The sequence below is a fragment of the Dipodomys ordii genome, unplaced genomic scaffold (assembly GCF_000151885.1).
Source record: "Dipodomys ordii isolate 6190 unplaced genomic scaffold, Dord_2.0 Scaffold13, whole genome shotgun sequence".
NCBI classification, from domain to species: Eukaryota; Metazoa; Chordata; class Mammalia; order Rodentia; family Heteromyidae; genus Dipodomys; species Dipodomys ordii.
The window spans coordinates 23912814-23934733 of NW_012267229.1; the positions used below are offsets into that span (position 1 = coordinate 23912814).

Below are 21920 nucleotides of genomic sequence, written 5' to 3' on the forward strand. Positions count from 1 at the left end.
GCAGTGGAGCCATGCTAGTGAGAAGTCAGATGTTTGCAGTCAGGGCTCAGGAAAAAACAGCCTCAGCACCACCCAGGTCTGCCATTGGAGTCCAGAGGAGGATAACAGTGTCTGCAGGCTCTGGGCCAGGCTTCCTCAGCTCAGCCCTCTCCTGAGATCAGGCCCTCACCCCATGCGTTCACCCCCTGGGTCCACCCAATAGCAAGACCAAGGCACTCAGAGAGGCAGGGCAAGCTGACCACAGGACAGTAGCCTCAGGCCCTTCCTTGCCTTCTACTTCCTGGGTCCCTTGCCTGCTTCAGGCTGCTTGCAGCAAGTGGACAAAGTAAGTTGGTCAGGGCTGGACTCTGGTCCCTTTATTAAGAGTAAGGGCCCAGTGGGGTCCATCCAGAAAAAAAAAATAGATTTATCTCCCAAAGCCTGCCTGCAGGCTGGGGCACCCAGCATATCCTAGCTGGGGCCCATGGCTGCCTCCCAACCTTAACAGCACAGGTCTGGCTCCCTGGGAGTCAAGAGGGTGCTGGCTGCCCCGTATATGAACACCTTAAGGGGACAGGGAGGTGAGTCTCCCAGGTCCCAGGAGAGCCAGCCCCAACATCCACGATCGGCGTTGGGCCCTTGGGGCTCAGTCATCCGTCAGGGTGATAACATCATACTCGATGCCCTGGTGCTGCAGCTGCTGGATGTGTTCAGGCACTGCCTCCTCGGTACCAAACAGGCCCTGGGCTTGGGCCATAGCAGCATCAGCGACTGCTGCCAGGGGAAGGGAAAGCAAGATGAGCCTGAGGTCCCAGGACCTAGGCCTGGCCCCAGCCACCTGCCATCAGGAGCCGCCCCGTACCTGTGACAGCAGAGTGTGCCGCAGCCTCAAGCTGCGCCTGAGTGACAAGCTGCTGGCCTGGGGACACGGGCACGTACTGGATCTGGAAGGGAGAAGCTGGTGAGATCCAGCTCTGTGAGAGTATTGGTGCACCATCCCTGCTTAGTCCCCCCCTCCCTGGCATCCTACCTGGGACTCCTGCAGGAATGGGCCCCCCTGCTCATACTGAATGTGTGTGATCTGGCCCTCTTGGACCTGGAGAGGAAGCCAATTTGTGACCCCAGGAGGCCAGCAGCCCTCCAGACCCCAGCTCACCCCAGGTCTGGCCTACCTGGATATGATGGCCATCAGGAACCACAACGTACTCCTGAGGCAGCAGATGCTGGACACCATCCTGAGAGATGATGTACTGTACCTAGAGAAGGGTGGAGCCAGGTAAGGCAGAGTGGAGGACCAGGGATACTACCAAGCACGGACCCTGGCAGGAGTAGTGTGGGAAGCACTTGTTCTCCCCAAGGTAGGACCCTAGTGGGTAGAAAGGGCAGAAGGTCACCTGGTTATCAGAGGTGACCAGATGCTGTACTGTCTGACCGTCTGCTGTGGTGATCTCTTGGATGTAGGTGGCTTCCTCCTGCCAAGGCCAAAAGTGGCTGTAGCTTCAGCTTGGATACCCCCGTCTTGCCTTTGTCCTGCCAGGAGGGTACTCCAACTTGGCTCTTACCTGATTGGCCACTGTCTGTTCCTGGGCCACGATGATGTGTTCCTGGCCCAGTGCCTGTTGCAGCCGTTCTGGGCCCAGGACTCCATGACTGGACTGGAGGGCAGCTGAGCAGAGAGCAGGGTGTTCGCTCAGGGGCCTCAGGGAGGCTTGGAATGCCCCAGCCCAGAGGTATCTTCAGGCTGTGGCTCAAGCCTCTGGATCCCCTCTGACACCCTCCCTTCTGCCCCTGTGACAGCTCACTGTGCAGTGTGGCCAGTGTCTCCTCATCACTGTTCAGGATAATGGTCTGGGTGGGGGTCTGGGCTGGGGCCCGGGCTGCAGGGGTCCCTGACTTCCTCCCATCAGAACTGTGCAGCCTTTGGATGTGGAACTTGAGGTGCCCATTGCGGTTGAAGCTGAGGAAGGAGGAAAAAAGCCAGGCTCAGGGTTGTTCCACTGGGCATGCACCATGGCTCCATCCGGCAGTGCCTGGCCTCACCGTTGTCCACAGAGATGGCAGGAGAAAGGCTTCTCGTTGGTGTGGGTCAGCATGTGCCGCCTCAGGTCCTTCTTGTTCTTGGAGGCAAAGCTGCACTGGCTGCACTGGTGGGGCCGCAGGCTTGAGTGCTGTGCCATGTGGGCCTGTGGGCGGGGCAGAGGACAGGCATGGCTGGGTCAGGAAAGACAGCGAGCTCAGGTGCCTGGACAGTTGGCCAGGGAGACCGGAGTCAAATCCCTGTGTACTAGATAAGCTGGGTCAAAAGCATAAACCTAGTCATCTCAGGCTCTGGCCTGAAGGTGGTAAGCCATTGGCTTACCTGAGAAGTCCCGGCCAGCAGTGGACTCTGCGTATCCTTATAGGACTTAGAGGTGCTGGGTGCAAGGACCTCTGACATCCCAGGCTCAGTCCAGCTTAGCTGGACTTCCCCTCAGGAAGACGGGGCCCTTGGCTCTAGTCCCTGAAGAGCTCATAGGGTGCAGGGCAGGGGTGGTCAGGAAACAAACTCAGCAAGCAGGGGGAGCCTCAGAGGGACAAGAAGCTGCTCCCTGAAATTTAATAGCTGCAGTCCCTACCCATGCCTCACACCGTCACCCCTGTGTTTCTGCTCCCACAGACCCCAGCCTCCATTCTCTCTTAGTGTTTTCCCCAGCACTCCAAGCCCAGCAATTGGCTGTGTGTCTGCTCTCTGCCCTGCATGCTTGCTTCACACTGGGAGCCATGTCTGCCGTAAGTCACTTTACGACTGGCTTTCCAAGAGATGGGACTGTGCTGAGTCACTCTGCCCCTAGAGGGGATGGAGGACCTGGCTGGGTTGCTCAGTAAAGGGTTCTTACACAGGCAAGGGCTAGAAGGCTCAGGCAGACGTGGTAGGGGGAGTGCTTACCCGGACCTCAGGCCATTGGCGGGCGCTGAAGGGGCAGTCTGGGCACTTGAAGGCAGCAGGCCCAGCATGGGCCCGCTTGTGACTCTCCATCTCAGCTCGGCCTGGGAAGGCCTCTGCACAGATCTTGCAGGAGAACTTCTTCGATGCTGCAGTGGCTGCTGATGGTGGGGAGGGCGGTACCACCAGGCCCAGGGCTTTGCTGGCTGCAGGAGGTGAGGAGGCAGAGCCCTGGGTATCCCCTGCCTGGTGGGTCTTGGCTGGAGACAGGGGCTCTGGGCCATCTCTGGGCAGCCCTCCACACTGTAACAGGGGCCACTTGGCTCCAGAGGTCAGAGCATCAGCACTTGGGAAGGAGATGGAGCCATCCGCAGTCAGCTGTGGAGAGAGCAGTAGTGTGAGGGGCTGAGGAGGGGCTGGGTGGGGGTGGAGGGACACACCCCAAACCTCACCTCGATGTGGTGTAGCTGGGTCCCATCAGCTGCCATTATGTAGTGGGTTCCCGTGTCTTTGAGGGTGTCGCTTACAACCACAGCCTGGGCTGCCTCCCCTGGGGGTTCCTCACTGAGGGCAGAGAAGGAGGAGGCTGAGGTGGGGTTCTAGGAGAGAATGGAGGGCCACAGGGACGCCTTTCCAAGCCACAGGCATCAATTGTGGGTAATCCCCACCACAGGTAGGGGAGATGGGAGCTTTGGGGAAACCCGAGGCTCTGCCTTTGCAAGCTGAGTCTGCTGCCTTTTCCAGGAATGGCTTCCAGGTATCTAGTATTCTGTCCTGCTCACGCAGTGATATATTCCCTAATTCCTGTCCTGATGGGCAGGGCCAACAGAGAAAGGTGCTAGGAGTCCAGCCCAAGTCTGGTCAAGTGGGACAGAGGGCAGAGGCTGAGAGGAGGCTTGCCCCATGCCGGACAGGGGCTCCGGATGCCAGCTCAGCACCTGCGCCCAGGGTTCACTTACATGGCTCAATGAACACACTCTGCTCAAACTTGCTCATTGTAAGGAAGCCAAGTGCAGGTGCCAGGCTCTAATGCTGGCAAAGAAGCCTGTGCTTGTTCGTGAATGCTAGCTGAAAAGACCAGGAAAACTGAAGATAAAGAACACCTGGTCTTGGGAACCAGTGGGACTTGGGTTCAAAGTCTTACCTCATCCTAGTCTGATCTTAGGCCAATTACTAATCTCCTTGGCCTATTTCTTCATTTATAAAAGGAAGGAAACAGCTCATGGGAGGAGGCTGGGTGAGATCATGAAAATCAAGTTCCCAGGACAGCTGATGGCCAAAGAATGGCAACTCCTGACCTGTGATACTGTCCCTGTGCCCCAATCACTTTGTACAAGCTAGGCTAGGCTCAAGTGGGCAGGGCCCAAATGTGACTGCCTCAGCATGCTGGTTATAAGGATGACAGGAGCCTGGCAGAGGACAAGTCTACCTGAAAGGTGTGCCAGGGGCTGATGTCCCCTCCTCTGCAGGGGGTGCTGTGATGACACTGTAGCCAGCCCCACCAAAGGGCCCAGGTGCCAAGGTGATCTGCTGTAGATCAGAGGGACCTAGCTGGCTCTCAGCTGCCATGCCACCCCCTGATTCTGCTACATGCAGCGTCACCACCTGTGGAGTAGGGTCTTCAGGGGAGGGCTGCCCACCAGGGGATGCCGATTCCGTATTCTCCGACTTCACCACAGCCACCTGCAACAGCACCAGTGAGCATGTCAGGCTAGAGCTTGCCAAGGAGCTGGAATGCAAGGTATAAGACTCTTCTCTATCTTGGTGCCTTAAAGCTTACAGGCCACCACTCATTTGCAAAACTTAAGTGCTTTCCAAGATCCCTCTAGCTTTCCAAGTTGCATTGAGCAACTGGAAACAGGCTAAGAATACAGCAGTGATTATTTACTTTTTTTGGGGTGCTGTTCCTGAGACTTGGAACTCTGGGCCTGGGTGCTGTCCTTGAGCTTCTGTGCTCAAGGCAAGCACTCTACCCCTTGAACCACAGCTCTACTTTGGGCATTTTAGTGGTGAATTGGAGATAATAGTCTCATGGAATTTCCTGCCCAAGCTGGCTTTAAACCAGGATCCTCTGATGCTACCCTCCTGAGAATAGCTAAGATCATAGGTGGGAGCCACAGTACCTGGCTAGAGCAGTGATTTTGCCTCCTTTGCTCTTTGGGGACATTTGGCAATGTGTGGAGACATTTCTGATTGCACTATTGGGGTTAGGGCTGGTACTGGCATGTAGTAGTACAGACCACCTCAGAATGCACAGGGCACTCACCACACAGAGATAGCTAGCCTAAAGTGTCAACAGTGCTACAACCAAGAGACTCTAGGGTAGAAGGACAAATGATAAACCATTATGATAAAAGTTTGAGTTCTGACATCTTACTACAAGGTTTGCTTTAAATGAATTAAAAGCTGAAATGTAACAGTTGTAAATATATTAATATAGTAGTTCATATAACAGTTTATAAAATATACTATCTATAATTATAATAGATTATACTATATATGATGCACTTCTAGTATACTGTAATTTATAAAATATAGTATAGTTCATAAAATATAGTGTATAAAATTTGTTATTTTGTAATCTAGGAGTATGCAGATTTTTCTGATCATGACAGAAAATAGCAAAACAAACCAGGAAATGAGGTTGGGAAACAAAGTATTTTTTAACAAAACATAAAAGGGAGACTTCCTCCAAGTTAGTAGAAACAGAGAAAGAGTAGAAATTCAACCTGTTACAGTCACACAATTATAAAGACCATAGACAAAACTTCAACCAGATTGCACTGCTTGAATTAATGACAACCTGCAAACAATGCAAATAAATAATCCTGAGGGGGGGGAGGGGGGAGGCTGGGAAGGGATGTGAAGGGTAAACCAAAGGAGGAGGCTGCAATGCTTGGTAAGAAATGTACGCATTATCCTGCCCATGTAATTGTAACCCCTCTGTACAGTATGTTCACAAATAAAATAAAATTAAATTAAAAAAAAAATCCTGAGAACATCTACATGTTACGATGATAGAGGTGTGACATGTAAGGGCTATGTAGGTGCAGGCCAGGTTACACATCACATTGTTGAGGAGAAAAGTATGTGGCTAAGGAGTATCAAGTGTGATCTCGTTTTTAAAGGAACAAAGGTCTAGGTGCTAGTGAATGGAGAAAACCCTGAACATTTCTCCTTACTGGGTAACTGAAGGAAGTGGAAGAACGTTAAGGACTTTCACCTGTACTGAACACTTCTTAGTGCCCATTTTGGTTTTTCAACAAGAATATGCTTTTGTAATCAGAAGCCAAAATAAGCTGCGCATGGTAGTGTATATCTGTAATCCTAGCACTTGTAAAGTAAAGGCAGGAGGACTGGAGGCTCCAGGCAGTACAATGTACGTTACTGGTACATGCACAAAGCCCAAGTTCCTAGATGTGATCACACACACACACACAGCAGCACCACCACCACCAAATCAAAACAGTGCATATGCTGAAGGGACCATTTTGAACTACTTCATTGGGCTACTTTTAGAAGAAAAACAGACCCTATCTTCCTGCACACACACACAAAAATAAATTCCAGATAGAGTAATTATTTAAGCATAGAAAGAGAAACTCTTTTAAAAAGTTTATAAATCAGCCCGGTGCTGGTGGCTCATGCCTGTAATCATAACTACTCAGGAGGCAGAGATCTGAGGATCACGGTCCAAAGTCAGCCCCAGCAGGAAAGTTCTGTGAGACTCTCATCTCCAATTAACTATCAAAAATCTGGAAGCGGAGCTGTGGCTCAAAGTGATAGAGTGCTAGCCTTGAGCAAAAAAGCTCAGGAACAATGCCCAGGACCCAAGTTCAAGCCCCACAAACAAGAACAACAAAAAGATTTACAAATCAATGTGTATCTAACCTTGGGGATAAGGCTGAAGAAAGCCTTTCTAGGGAAAAATGATACAAGCTGTTTACTTGCTGGATGCCCCCATTGGAGCAGAGAGGGTGAAAAGGTGGGTGGTGCCCTGATCTCCTGGGGCCTCCTTTAGCGGCAGAGCCCATCTCCCTAGGTTGCCCAGGTTCAGTGAGTCTGTTCCCCACTAGCTGGAGCTAGCTAGCAGGTAGGTGGCTCTGAGTCATCATTCTCCTCCACCCCATCCCGAGTGCATCCTCCGTGGGGCTGTGCATGCTGGGTGGGGAGGAGGCCCCAGGAGACTCACCTGTAGGGCTGTGCCCCCCAGTTCCCGCTGGGCACTCATGTTCAGCAGCAGATCTAAGGCTGTCCGTGTGGCCATTGCGGTGGACTCCTCAGCTCCTGGGTGGGGTGGGACCTGAGCTCAGAGTGCCTGGACATGGTACCAGTGCCGTCCTCCCACTCCCCGTGGGGCCCTGGTCTCCCTGGAGCTCACCGTGCTGGTAGATGATGGTCGCACCACCCAGGGGGTCAGAACAGAGCAGAGGGGGGGTCTCAGGTGACTGGAAAGGTGCTGCCTCTTGTGGGACCTGGGGGTGGGGACAGGGCCGAGCCTGAGAAGGGTGGTCCAGACCCCGCGCACCTTCCCTAAGCACCTCTATTGCTCGACATCCCCCATTGGCCACTTTACTTCATCTCACCTCCACTTTTCCAGCTCCCTCCCAGAGCTCAGTACCACAGAAGAACTGAGGGCTCACAGAGGAGAGGTGACTGGCCTCCGGAGGTAGGACTTGAACCCAAGACCACCATCTACAGTCTATGTTCTATCAGCACACCACTGTGAGCCTCAGTGTTGGCCGTGAATGCTAGCTGCTCACTGAATCTTCTTTTTTGTTGTTGTTGTTGGTCAGGGGGCTTGACCTCTGGGCCTGGGTGCTGTCCCTCAGCTTTCAGCTCAAGCAAATGCTCTACTACTTGAGCCATAGTGCCACATCCAGTTTTCTAGTGGTTTAATAGAGAAAAGAGTCTCACAGACTTTCTTGCCCAGGCTGACTTTGAACTGCAATCCTCAGATCTCACTCTCCTGTGTAGCTAGGATTATAGGCATGGGCCACTGGTGCCTGGCCCACTGAATTCTCTTCTTCTTTCTTGCTAATGGCACCGATTTCTTTCAGGACATGCAACAGACATAGCTACAAGCTACATTCCTCACCTTCCCTTACAGACAGGTAAAGTGTGGTCACGTCGCTAAGCAAGGGACTTTTGGTAAAGTTCAGCTACTGGTATTTCTGTTCATCATACTGGTACTAGACAGCTGCGCCAACTCTTAAGCTCAGGGCTGCTGTTCCTATGCCACAGTGCAGATGTGGACAGAGGGGTCATGCCGTCATCCCAGCCCATTCCCCAAGCCCCGTCTGTTTGCTGTCTGCTTAGCTGGGCCTACCTCAGGGGGTCCTGGGGAGCTGGGAGGTGGGCCAGGGGCTGCACTGTGCTGCTGCTTTAGCTCCTCGATCTGCTGCAGAGAGAAGAAGGGGCGGCGGCGGGAGGGGGGCTCCTCGGGGTGGCGCCGCCCCCACTCCTCAAAACTACTGGCGTGTCGGCAGCGGATGTGCAGGCGCAGATTCTTCTTATGCCGCGTGCTGAAGTGGCAGTACTCGCAGGCGAAGGGCTTGGCTCCTGCAGACACATAGGGGCACACTCACACCCCCTGGCCCTGCAGCAACGCTTTCAGGGATGGTAGCATGGGATGCTGTCCGCTGGGAAGCCAGGGTAGAAAAGACTAGGGCCACTCTGCGCTCTGAGCCATACCTAGGCTCAGAGTCACATGACTGTACCCTTCTGCTGTGTCACCAACCTCCAGATAGCCAGAACCCTGGCTGAGAGCTGCCACCATGGGGCCCCAGAGCCCTCTTCCATGGGCTGAGCAACACCACTGCTTCAGCTGCTGCATCTGGGGGAAGCCCTGAGAGCCCTGGTCTAACCCCAGTGCCCAGCACACATGGGAATCAGGATCCAAGACTTACTTTCCCAGCCCTCACCCAGTGGACCCTTCAGATCCCCTTCCAAAGGCAGGCGCAGGGAGCGGGAACCTGCCCCAGGACTCCCAGCACACTTGCTAGAGCCTCTGGCTGGGTTGCCAGTGGGAAGACGATGAAAGCCGAGCCTCTAAGGGAGACTTGGGACCCTGAGGACTGGACAGGGACACCGGGTTGTGCCCAGCCTGACCTGTGTGCTTGACGGCCACATGGGACAGCAGGAAGTCCTCACGGAAGGTGCGGTAGGGACAAAAGCTGCACTTGAAGGGCTTGTCGCTCACATGGGACAGCTGGTGGTTCAGCAGGGCCTTCTTGTCCTCACACACAAACTCACAGAACTCACACTTGAACCTGGAGGCAGTTTGCGGGAGGCTGGCTCAGTGATGAGGAGCACACTCACCCCCAGGGGCCCGGGGAGGAAGGGGATGTACCTGCGGTTAGCTACAGCTTGGATATGCGTGAGCAGGTGCATTTTGAAGGTGTAGCGCTTCTTGAAAGACTTTCCACACTGTGAAGGGTGCAGGGATTAGACGGGACGTCGCTCAGGGGACACCCTCACCCCAGCCCGGCATGCACCCCCACACCCCACACACGCCTTGTCACACATGTGGGGCTTCTCCGTGCTGTGTGTCTTCATATGCTGTGTCAGTCTCTTCTGCATGGGGTACACACGACCACACACAGGGCAGGGGAAAGAGCTCAACTTTGGGGTCTGAGGAGACAGAGGGGGTGACATGGAGAGGAGAGGAGGAAGGGGCCTTGCCTTCTGCCTCTATCCATCAACAGCCACAGGCAGATCCCTTTTTAGCCCAGGGTCCCAGACTCACCGGATCTGGCCTCTTCTTCCTGGAAAGAAAGATCGAGAAATTAAACCATGCCTTCCCTAAGCCTACGAAAGATGCTCTCATGCCTACCACACCCCATCTCAACCCTGCGCACCTTTGCCCTTCTCCTAGACCAACCAGTATTTCCCCCAGAGGGAGCCCATGGGGAAATGCTGAAGCTCTCTGTGGACATCCCTGGTCTGTACCTGGCCACCAGGTTTCTCTCCTCACAATCACACAACACGTTTTTTACTAAAGGCTTCATGAAGACCCTCAGGAAAGAAAGCCATTGGAAAACAGGCCTTCAGCCTGGTAACCTTAACCTTACTGGGTCACAGAGCTTCTCTTCCTTTTAGTCAGTTGTTTTGAGGCTTGAACTCAGGGCCTAGTCACTATAACTGAGCAATTTTGCTGAAAGCTTAAGCACTGTACCACTTTGAAGCACAGCACTACTTCTGATTTTCTGGTGGTTAACTGGAGAGAAGAATCTCAAGGACTTTCCTGCCCCAACTGGCTTCAAACTGTGATCCTCAGATCTTGGCCTCTTGAGTAGCTTGGATTACAGGCGTGAGCCACTGGCGCCTGGCTTCTCCCATTTACTTAATTTTTCAAGAAAACCCATAAATGTTCTGGGAAGCTGGCTTTCCACACACCTGGCTGGAGTCTGGATCCCAGGGGTCTTTGTATCCACCCTTGGTGCACACCTACAGTTCCATGAGCAGCCATCAGACCCCTGTGTCCTATCTGCTTTCACTGCTGTGCCCAGAAAGCACTGCATCTTCAAGTCCCTGAGGGAACTCCTACAAGCAACTTTTGCCCTCAGTTTTTAGTTGAGAAACTAAATCAGTGACAGGGGACGACTGAATCCCCACATTCTTTAGTCAAATGATAAGGGATGGATCACCTCGTCTTCCTGGCCATGTCTCTTAATGAGCTGCTGGCACTGTGGTGATCCTGGGCCTCCATCTGCCCCCTGCCTGGCCTCCCTGCCCCTGTCCCCACCCAGCCCACTGACCGGTCCCGGCTATGCACAGCTGCATGTCGAATGACGTCCTTCCGGTAGACACTGGTGTAGCTGCACTCGTCACACTTGTAGGGCTTGCTGCCCACGTGGTTGAACATGTGCTCCTGAGAGAGAGGGAGGCTGGTGGGCTAGGGCTTGGCCCCCCGTCCGGTGCCCATGCTCACAGCACGGGGCTCACAGCAGGCTCCAGGCCAAGGGCACGAGGACAGCTGGCACTGCTGCTAGGATCTAGGGCTGTGATGGCTGGGAAGTCTCAGCAGAGTACCAGGCCCAGTGCTGGCTCAACATGTGACAAAAACGGAAACTGAAGCTCAGGACAGGACCTTGCAATGGCAGTTCCTGTGATATTCCAGGTAGCACAGCTCCACAGCCCATGCCCCAATGAAATGTCCCCCTGTGAAGCCCACAACGCCAAGCTGTGGGTCTCTGAGGCTGGGAGGGGGCAGCATAGGAAGAAAGTACAAGCTCTGGCGCTTGCCCCAGTGTCTGAGGGACCCTCCTGCATTGCCAGGCCAAACCAAAGTTCCCTGGGTCAGGAAAATGGAGCCATCAGCCTACAATCTTGCTGGGCCACAGGACAGAGGATGAATTACTAGGTGAGACCAGCCATGGGGTTGCTGCAGGGCCCAGTACCTTCAGCTTAGGGAGGAACAGGGGCCCTTTCTAGAGACACATGGCTGCCATCTGCTGGAAAGGTTCTATCACTGCGTCTCACAAAATCACGACTGCCAAACTGTAGCAAATAAATCTGTGTCCTGGGGTGAACTGTCCTTTTGAAAATAGGGTTCCAGCTGGGCGCGGGTGGCTCAGCCTGTAATCCTAGCGACTCAGGAGGCTCATGATCTGAGGCTCATGGTTTGAAGGCAGCTCAGGCAGAAAAGTCCCTATGAGTATCTCATCTCCAATTAACCACTCAAAAACCAGAAGTAACACTATGGTTCAAGTGGTAGAGCACTAGCCTTGAGCACAAAGCAGATCAGGAACTGTGCCCAGGGCCCTGAGTTCAAGCCTCAGGATTGGCATACACACACAAAAAAGGTAGAAAATAGGGTGCCACTGGTCTTTCCATGGCTGCCTTCTGAAGGATGCAGCCAACCCATCATGTCTAGAAAAGCTACGTATCATTACATGCTGGGGCCAGGTTACTGCCTGATGCCTTCTGCCTTCCCCACCTTCCCACCTTGAGCGAGGACCAGCGTCGGGAGCGGTAGCTGCACTGCAGGCACTTGAAGAGCTGTGGGTCTCCCGCCTCGTGGGAGTTGACGTGGAAGCGTAGGTCCTCATGGGACAGGAAGCGGGAACCGCAGATCCGGCACAGATAGGGCCTCAGAAGAGGTTTGGGTGATTTGTAGTAGTACCTGGTGGAAGGGTGTGGGCGGGTCTTGCTGGGCTGTGAGTTCTGAGGCACCACCACCCTCCCTTTACCTCTGTTCTGCATACTTGCGATACTTCTTGCCTAGGAAGCGCCTGGAGGGTCGTCCCCGCCGGCGGGGTGGGACATCGGGCTCATCTGACTGGCTCACACCTGGCTCCACAAGGCTCTTGCTTGCCTTGTCTGGGGCTACCAGGTGTCCTGGGCCGGAAGAGCTGGGAGCTTCAGGATCTGGAGGGCTCTGTCCACTCTGGGAACTCACAAGAGGCTCACCCACACCTGCCACAGACAAGCAGCTCATAATCATCCAGACAGAGCGGGCCAGATGTGGACAGAGAGCTGGACACCAGCCAACCTCTTCTTTCTAGTCAGTTCACAGAGGGGCCTGTCCATATGCCCCCCTCTCCTAAGCTAATGCCTCCAGCCCAGCACAGTTGACACAGGATGCTGTCCAGAGCAAGAGGAAGAGCTGGGGGCCACCCTGTCCAGAGAACTGGGCTCTGGCCTCAGCTCACTTTCCAACTGGCTGTGCACCCTAAGGCAAAACCACTCCTTTCCTGAGTTCCATTTGACCTTACAGGACATTTCAGGCCAGGGGAGGCAACAACAGCAGGACTTTAATTCTGGTACTCTTTCGAGAGACTGGTCAGAAGATTTCAAGTCTTATCCACTTGAGTGTGTGGAAAATACTACTTTAAAAATTAAGGGGCTGGGGCTGGGAAGGTGGCTCATGCCTGTAATCCTAGCTACTTAGGAGGCTGAGATCTGAGGACTACAGTTCAAAGCCAGCCTGGGCAGGAAAGTCCATGAGACTCTTATCTCCAATTAATTACCAAAAAACGGAAGTAGCACTGTGGCTCAAGTGGGAGGGCACTAGCTTTGAGCCTAAGAAGCTCACGGACAGTGCTCAGGTGGGGTTGAAGCCCAGAACAGGGGCTTCAATAAGATCTCCAAACTGCAAAGACACAAGACCACCAGATACCTTTCTGTGTATGGTTTTTTTTGTGTTTTTTGTTTTTGCCAGTCCTGGTGCCTGAACTCAGGGCCTGGACACTGTTCATGAGCTTCTTTTGCTCAAGGCTAGCACTCTACCACTTAAGCTATACAGACTTCCGGCTTTTTCTGCATATGTGATATTGAGGAATTGAACCCAGGGCTTCATGCATGCTAAGTAAGCACTCTGCCACTATGCCACAATCCCAGCCCCTCTGTGTATGTTTAACCCTACAAGCCACCCTTAGAAGGCAGGTGCCCCCCTCCATTGGAATAAGGAACAGGAGCCCAATGGACAAAGTGAGAAGCTCTTGGTTACGCAGTGCATGAGTGGCACTCACACCCATGACAGGCTCCCCATTCAGCTGAATGCTGGAGCCAAGGCTCCTTGGACAGTCTCAGTTTAAGCCTTGTTTGTTCTTATTTTGCTGTTTTAAACCTTTCCTGCTTAGTTTCCCCCCTCCCCTGCTCCTGGGGCATGAACTCAGGGCCTAAACACTGTCCCTGAGCTCTACCATTTGAGCCATAGCGTCACTTTGGCTTTTTGAGTTTATTGGAGAGAAGAGTCTCATGGGGACTTTTCTGCTCGGGCTGGCTTTGAACTGTGACCTTCAGATCTTAGCCTCCTGGGTAGCTAGGATTACAGGTGTGAGCCACCAGCGCCCGGCTTTCCTGCTTCTTCTGCTGTGACAAGTCACCAGTAGATGTGCCTCCGTGAAGCCTTTAAGTCCCTGGCTGGTGCCAGGAGGGCTCTGCTGAGCACTTGTGGGCTGGCTGGTTTGAGACTGTCACTTCGTACACTTATTCTCCAAGAGCCTTCCATAAGCAGCAGGGAGTGAGGCCACCCTGCCACCCGCACAGCCCTCCCCAGATCAAGTCTCACCACCCAGGAGGTCCGAGGTCTCCAGGCGAGGCAGCTTCCGGGGCCGGCCAGGTCTCCTCCGGGGTCTTGGGGTACTGGGGGTGGGTCGCTGAAGCCGTAGCTGCCGGCCTCGGGGCTCATCTTCAGCTGGATTGTAGTCACTGTCCTCTGTGGAGACAGGGAAAGGACAGTGCTGGACCAGCCTTTCCAGCCCTAACCCCAGCCCAGATCCTCTGCAAGACCACTTCCACATCCCGCCCACTCCTCCTTCAAGCCCACCCAAGTGAGCACCCCTACAAGTACTTACTCTGCACCTTTCCTGACATTAGCCTGTCCAGTGACACCTGGCTGCGAGACACTTAAAATGTGCCTTGTGTCCCCAAGACATAGGTAGGTGCAAAATATGCACTGGATTCCAAAAATTAGTGTAAGAAATAAAAGTAAGCTGGGAGTAATGGCACACACCTGCAGTCCAGCACTTGGGAGGCTGAATAAAGATCTCAAGTTCAAGGTAAGCCTGAGCTGTACTTGGGGGACTTGTGTCTCTGTCTCTCTCCCTCTTGCATACACACACACACACACACACACACACAGTGAAATAGCTAATACTTTTCTAATAATTGTTTACTGAACTAATACTTCACATATTAGATATATAACATAAACAGTTAATCTTTTTTTCTAGCAAAATAATGAAATTATTTTTTTCTTTTTTTTTGCTGGTTTGGACTTGATTTCAGGGACTGGGCTCCATCCCTGAGTCTCTCTGTGCCCAAGGCCAGCACTCTACCACTTGAGCCACAGCATCACTTCTGACATTTTCTGAGTCGTTTATTGGAGATAAGCCTCTCAGGGACTTTCCTGCCCGGGCTGGCTTTGAGCCATGATCCTTAGATCTCTGCCTCCAAAGAAGCTAGTATTACAGGCAGGAGCCCTTGTTGTCTGGTGATTTATTTTTTTCTTTTTGGTGCTACTAGGGTTTGAACTAAGGGACCTGTGATTGCTAAGCAGGTGCTACACACTTGAGAGAGGCCTTGCGCCCTTTACGGTTCATTTATTTTTTGGATAGTCTTTCAGTATTGCCTGGGGTTAGGCTCAGACTTCAGTCTTCTACCTACAAGTTCTGGGTAGTTTGGACCACAGGTGTTCATGACTTCACCTAGACTGCTGTGGATATAGGGTCTTGTTAACATTTTGCTGTGGCTAGCTGTAAAATCTCCATCTTCCAGATCTCTGTCCTGAGTAGATGGCATCAGTCACAGACCGCCACCATACCTGGCTATTTCCCCGAGTCTTTCTTTCAGATAAATGAGGCCCCTTATTTATTTTCTTTGGTGCACAGCCTACACAACCGCACAGAAATCCCTGTCTCTTATAACAGAGGTGCAGGAATCCAGTCACTGTAGATGGGAATGGGGACACGGGACTTGGAGGCACAGGAGCTTACCCTCCAAGTCATCAATGGCCCCCGCATCTACGATGTCATCATCCTCCTCCTCTTCTGGACCCTCCTCCTCTGGGGTCTTGGTGGCGGCGGTGTCCCCCTTCCGCATACGTCCCTTTTTACCAGCTGTGGACGCTGCTGCTGCCACCAGGGAGGGAGAGACAGGCTTGCCATGTGAGGCCCAGTACCCCAGCCCCACTGGGCCACCCACACCAGGCAGATGCTGTGTGCACACCTGGACGGAGGTGCCGCTCACGCATGTGCCGCAGCAGCGTGGCCTTGGTGCTGCTCCGGTACTGGCACATCTTGCACTTGAACTGCTGCACCACCACCACCTCCATCAGGGCCTCCAGGCTCTGTAGGTCCAGCTCCTCAGCGCCAGGGGCTGGGAGGGGCTGGGGTAGGGAGCTAGATCCAGCCGCTGCCTCCTCAGAAGGCTCTAGACTTGTGGATGTGGACGTGGGGCCATCTGCCAGGGCCTCGATGGCTGCCAGGCTGTGGGCCAGGCTGGAAGTGGACATTGCTGATGTCATGGGGGCACCTGGGAGTAGGAGAAGGTGGGGGAGATTATACAGAGGGCAGGGCTGGCTGTGACCTCCAGATGCCCCTCTGGGGATCCCAGAACCAAGTCCCCTGCCAGGAGGGAAACTCAACCGAGAGCAATGGGGAACCTGTCAAGCTTGCACGGGACCTTTGCTTGCTATAGGGCCTGCAGTAGGGTCTTACCATCATCTGGGCCCTGCAGGATGAGGTACCGTGTGGTCTCAGCCCCGCCATCTTCAGCACTGGTCACGGTGATACAGCCTGGTAGAGATAGGAGGTCATCCTGGGAGGGCCTCCAGCTGTCTCTGCACCCTAGACCCTACTGGGCAACTGGAGACCAGCTGCACTGATCCTCTGAGCCTCAGGTGTCCCCAACAGGGCTAGTGTGAGGACTGGTACAGGTCACCTGCTGGCCCAGGCACCAGAATGGCAGTGCTACCACAGCAGTCCGTCCTTCCTCTGCTCCAAACTTCAAGGTCAAGCCTAGGCCCTGCACTTCTCTTTCTCGTTTTTGTGCCAGTTCTGGAGCTTGAACTCAGGGCCCGGGTGCTGTTCCTCAGCTCTTGTGCTCAAGACTAGTGCTCTACCACTTGAACCATAGCTCTTCCAGCTTTGCCCTGCTCAATCCTTTCTTCCTTTTTTTTTTTTTTTGGGGGGGGGTGGTCGTGGGGCTTAAACTCTGGGCCTGGGTGCTGTCCCTCAGCTCTTCAGCTCAAGGCGAGTGCTCTACCACTTAAGCCACAGCGCCACTTCCAGTTTTCTGAGTGGTTTATTGGAGATGAGTCTCACTGAGTTTCCTGCCTGGGCTGGCTTTGAATAGCAATCCTCATATCTCCATCTCCTGAGTAGCTAGGATTAGAGGTGTGAGCCACTGATGCCCGGCTTCCTTTCACTTTTTTCTTTCTCCCTTCTTTCCTTTCCTTTTGTGTATCAGTACTGGAGCTTGAACTCAGGGCCTGGGCATTGTCTCTTAGGTTTGCCACTCAAGATTAGCATTCTACCACCTGAACACAGTTCTACTTCTAGCTTTTTGCTTGTTAATTGGAGAAAAGAATCTCACAGACATTTCTGCCCAGGCTGGCTTCAAATGGCAATCCTCAAATCTCAGCCGCCTGAGTAGCTAGAATTATAAGTCAGAGCCACTGGGCCCAGCTCTCTCAACCACTTTCTCAGGGTGTGCCTAAGGACTGTGTGAGGCACTCAGATCTCACGAATGGGAGCAGGCTCAGGGTGGCACTTCACAGCATGGGTCTGGGGTCACCTCAGGACTCACTCTGGATGAGGTCAGGCCCAATGGTGGACTCAATGATCTTGTCAATAGCTGAGCCAAGGTCTGAGGAGGAAGCCGTGCAGTCCGCCACCAGCATGTTGGGGTCTGGGAGGGCGCTGGAGTGTACCAGGACTGTGGGGCCACCTGGTAGCTCTGCTACAGTCCCCTGAGACACCGAAGATGAATCTGGGAGGTAGCCATGAGGTAGGGGGTCCGTGCTGGAACTGCTCTCAGACACCTCTTCCTGGAGGGGGGGCAGGGGGAGAAACATGGGGTTCAGGTGCCAGAAGTGGGCCCAGGGAAGGCAACCTGCCAGCTCCCTCCACCTGCTAGCTCTGGCTCCTGAGCCCTAGGATACAACAGGGGGGCAACACACATGCTCAACTGCACAGAGGGCCAGTGGCAGAAGCTCTCCATGCAAAGCGCACCATGAAGTCACAGGACTCCCAGTGGTGTTCAGAGGCTCTTCATACCCCACACCACAGCCAGATGGAGTGAGCTTCATTGGGCTTTTGCATAACTCATTCAATAGGCCTGAAGTTCTTCCCAGTCCCACCCATGACTCTGCTCACCCTCATTTGGCACTTCTAGGAAGCCAACCCTGACCCCAAGGCCAAGGCAGGACCTCTTCATCTGCAGTCCCGTGGGTCCCCATCACTGAACTGGCAGGCTGGGTTTGTCCTCTGGGACAGTTTTCCCATGTGGAACCAATTTCTTAGCCCTTTGCAACCTCAGGTCCCCATGCCAACTGCTCTCCACAGAGGTCTTATCCTCACTGGCCTCAGAGTCTAGCACATTCTGGACACCAGGCAGCCCCATTCTTATTTTACCCGGGACTTGAGCACTATCTCAGAGGTAACAAGGGCCAGACCTTGAGTGCTTCCTGTGTGCTGAGCACTGCTTGAATTCCTTTGCATCCAGTTAAACCTCATGAAAACTACTTGAGGCAGGTGTATCTGTTATTCCCGCTCTACAGATGAGCAATATGAGAGTTACACGTTGGTAGTCATGATCACAGACCTACCAAGATGCAGGGCCAGAAAGAGATGATTCATAAGTGTGTTTCCCACTTGACACATGGGGTAACTGAGGCTGAAAGAGGTGTCAAGAGTGAGAGAGAGACAGGGCCAAGACTCGAATCAAGACACTGCTTCCCAGAGTGGGAGGCCGCCGGATAGTACTGTGGATTTGAATCCCGGGGCTGTTGGCACTGTGCTGTGCCTCAGTTTCCCTTTATGTACGGTGAGGGAGGGCAGCGGTAGTATGTGCCTTACAAGGTATGAAGCTAAAGAGAAGACCCATGGCAGGGGTTGGACAGAGTGTCTGGTTCAGAAGCGATAAATGCTAACTTCACCACAAGCTAATCCTGCAGACGCCTGCTCGGGCCGCACGGTCCGTCCGCCTTCTTCACCCATGCCTTCCCGCCCGTCCATACCAGAGAGCGGCTGCCGCTGTCCGAGCTCTGCCCCACGCCAGAGTCGTCCGCCTCGGCCGGCCCCAGGGCCGTGGCGGAATCGCTGCTGTCGGCAGACACGGCTTCCGAGGTGCCCACCCCCAGGCCGCTCTCCGAGGGCTCCTCGGGCCGGCCAGGCCGAGGGGTCGCGTCGCTACTGCTCTCCACCTCGTTTTCCTCCATGGGCTCGGGAACCGGACTGCCAGGGGGAAGCGGGGACGGGGGATTTCACTCTGCGAGGAGAGGGGAGGAGAGCTGCGACCAACCGGCCAACTCCCCGGCCGCCACGACCCGCCCGGCGCCGCCCGGGCGCCCATTTCGCAGATGCAAAGACTGAGTCTCCGACGGGGTGGGGTTTTGTGGTGTTTCGAGAAAAGAAGCTTCCGGAAGACCAGCCTGGCCTCCCGGGCGGGCGCCGTTCCGGGTGAGGTGGGTCAGTGGCGGGTAATCGTGGCCACACAGAATGGTTGGCCCTATGGCCCCCGGCGCGGTGGTTCAGTCCTCCGGCCCCCCGCGACCCCCGAGTGCTGGGTCGGTGGTACAGTCCACAGGCCACCCCCCCCCCCCGGGGTCAGTGGTGAGCTTCTCTCTCCCCCCCCCCCCCCCCTCCGGCTGAAGCGACAGTCTCGGGGCCTGGTGACTAGGGGCTGTCCCCGGCGCTGCCTGAGCTCCAGGCCCGACGCCATCTTGTGGCGGCGCCGCGTTTCCGCTCAGGCAAGTGCGAGAGCGACTAAAGGGCCTGGGACCCCGGGGCCCTGTTCGGACAGCCCCGCCGGCCTGGGACCTCGCCGCCGGGTAGTCCCTAGGCGGGACCCTACATCACAGCAGCGTGCGGGGGAGCATTCTAACCCTACCCGGCGCTTACCTGAGGCTTTTGTCGCCGCGTCTCTCCCCGACTCCGGCATCGACGAGGTCGCCATCCTCTTCCCTCCGCTGCGGAGGGACCCATCGGCTCACTGTGGGCCGGAACTACTTCCACCATCGCCACAGGGAAAGACAGATTTCCAGTGTTCCGGAGGATCACCTGAAGGCCTGAAAGCCATAGTCAGGCCCAGATGTGCCCTAAAGTTTTATGTGATGCCCAGGATGGGCGGCAGGTTCCGCAGGGGCCTAGGGACTACTTTCCGTCGCGGCGGATGGCTACATAGGAAGTGGTTTGACGTCATGCAGGTCCCTTCCTCGCACCGCCGGTGGGGTCCGGCTCTCCTGGGCGTGGCTGCGGGAGCCACGCCCTCTCCTGGAGTGGCTCTGGGGCGAGCCTGCGTCTCTGGGACCCTTAGACTTGGCAGGAAAGAAGTCAATGCTATCGATCGTTTGCCCTGGCATTTCACCGATTACTTAACTCTCGCCTTGAGCGTGATCTACTCCTTCCCAGTTAGACTTGATGTGCTATGTTGGAGTAGAGCCTGTAATTCTCATTGTACAGTTAAGAGGTGGGAAAGGCTGGTCCAAGATGACTTGAAGAGGACTCCTGGGGGCAAATCCGGAAGGCTTGGGTCTGGGGATTGGGAAGGAGTTAATGCCTGCTCTTTAGTGAGCTTTGTTCGTGTACCCCTTACCTGCATAGGTCATAACTCTCACAGCTGTCGTCTGCCCGCTGTAGATAGTATAGGCAAATTTAGGGGTCAGGGACTTAGCTCGGTGGCAAGCTCGGTGTCCTGGGTTCAGTCCTCAGCACCAAGGGGGAAAAAATAGATGTACATATATTTAAAGTCCTTTAGAAAGCATAGACTCCCTCCTCCAGGTGCCCAAAATGTCACCTTCTGTTGAAGCCCATTTTGCAGTGGAAGAGAACCTGAGAGGGAGTAATGCATGTTAAGTTGCTCAAGCTGTTTTCCTTACTTGGAGAACACAAATTTGTGTGTGTGTGTGTGTGTGTGTGCGCGCGCGCGTGCCTGCGGGGGTGTGGGTGGTGGTGGTTGGAGGGGGGGGATCTAAGGAAACTCCTGAGTGGGGGAGGGGAATGTTCTTTGTTTTTGTTTTGGAAACAAAGTCTTGCTGGATAGTCCATGCTTACCTCAAGCTCATCATATAGCTCAGATTGGTCTCAAACTGGTCCTCCTGCATTAGAGGCATTGCTGGGATTATGAGCTTGTGAAAGAGGCTTTGAGTTGTTTGCCTACACCTGAGTATAGAGGAGTTACCAGACCTCTATCTTGGATGAGGACTGAGCTGGGGGCTCTGCAGGGATTAGGCTCCTTCCTCTTCTCCTGGTCAACCAGCAACAGCAGCAAGTCTGCAGAGCAGCCCAGGAGAACTCCAATGTGCTGACAGCAGGTTGGTTCCCTCCCAGAGGACTTGATTCCTCAGCCCTACAGAGGCTCTTCCAAGATGGAAGCATATGGGTGTTTCTGACCAAGTCATCCTCCCCAAAAAGGCTGGGGTATCCAAGAGAAACCCAGGAGCACACATTCTCATCCCTAGACCTCACCTTGGCCTTTGCCACCATATTACAAGATTGCCAAGGGTTAGGATAAAGAAATAACCTTATCCCAGAACAGAAGAGACTGAAGCCTAAGATGGCCCAAGGGCTCGAGGCTCCTTGGAAACATGTCAAAATCCTTTCATTCCAAAGACAGGCACATCCTGCATGTTCTTCTGACTGAAGTCAGAGTTCTCCCCTCTAGAGCACGCCAAGGGGAAGAATTCTGGAAGCAGTGAAGGAAGGGGCTCTGGGTCAGAAGGATGTTTAAGTGAACCACTGGGAAAAATGAAGAGACAAGGAGTCAAGCAGAAAGGAGGCAGGCACTGCCTGTTGGCTGTGTTGTGCTTCCCGTTCAGAAAGGAGGACATGTTGATCTGTGTTTTTGTTGTTGTTGCTGACACAAAATGCCTGAGAAAAATGGAAGGAAAAAGAGATTTAATTTGGCTCACAGTTTCCGAGGCTTCAGCTGATGGCTGGCTTGCTGGCTCTATTACTTTCAGGCAATGCAGAAACCTGGAGGAAGGCCGCGTGACAGAAAGCTGCATCCAGAGACCAGAAGTTCTCTTCCATCCCCTCCCTCCTACTCCCTTCAAGAGGGCCTTACCTAAGAGCCTTTCAGTTATGAACTTATCCATGGACTAACTGATAGATACAGTTAGTGCCCTCAAGATCCATTAATGACTACTCAGGAGGCTGAGATATGAGAATGGTGGTTCATAGCCAGCCCGGATAGGAAAGTCTATGAGGCCCTTATCTCAGTTAACTTCCAGAAAACCGAAAGTGGGACTGTGGCTCAAGTGGTAAGAGTGCTCACCTTGAGCTGAAGACCTGAGGGACAGCACCCAGGCCCAGAGTTCAGGCCCCACCACCCACCAAAAAAAAAAAAA

The 21920-nt window shown here is 54.0% G+C and overlaps 1 protein-coding gene across 2 annotated transcripts; it reads right to left on the bottom strand.

The window, feature by feature from the left end:
- Window positions 1–334: 334 nt before the first annotated feature.
- Window positions 335–19607, bottom strand: Znf335 (zinc finger protein 335). 2 transcript variants are annotated; one of them, XM_013011099.1, is made up of 28 exons: window positions 19474–19607; window positions 18591–18841; window positions 17159–17399; window positions 16069–16146; window positions 15578–15883; window positions 15346–15483; window positions 13920–14066; window positions 12112–12322; window positions 11852–12029; window positions 10663–10775; window positions 9651–9669; window positions 9419–9535; window positions 9255–9331; window positions 9014–9174; window positions 8232–8464; window positions 7284–7377; window positions 7095–7189; window positions 4332–4585; window positions 3355–3466; window positions 2906–3280; window positions 2020–2162; window positions 1782–1936; window positions 1542–1645; window positions 1374–1451; window positions 1152–1235; window positions 1010–1075; window positions 842–923; window positions 335–753 (listed from the first exon to the last, which is right to left on the bottom strand). In XM_013011099.1, exons 2-28 carry the CDS (start codon window positions 18789–18791, stop codon window positions 626–628), a joined length of 3990 nt encoding a protein of 1329 aa, XP_012866553.1. In that variant the 5' UTR covers window positions 18792–18841; window positions 19474–19607; the 3' UTR covers window positions 335–625. The 2 variants fall into 2 exon arrangements, with proteins under 2 accessions (XP_012866553.1, XP_012866554.1); XM_013011100.1 differs by lacking the exon at window positions 19474–19607 and having other exon boundaries at window positions 15346–15480; window positions 18591–19101.
- Window positions 19608–21920: the final 2313 nt, after the last annotated feature.

Excerpts from the sequence above, each read along its gene's own strand:
- Znf335 (XM_013011099.1), bottom strand. The coding sequence starts at position 18,791 with ATGGAGGAAAACGAGGTGGAGAGCAGTAGCGACGCGACCCCTCGGCCT. Across the intron at positions 9,332-9,418 it reads AGCCCCACATGTGTGACAAG|TGTGGAAAGTCTTTCAAGAA; the intron begins GCGTGTGTGGGG and ends CACCCTTCACAG. Across the intron at positions 1,452-1,541 it reads AACAGACAGTGGCCAATCAG|GAGGAAGCCACCTACATCCA; the intron begins GTAAGAGCCAAG and ends TGGCCTTGGCAG.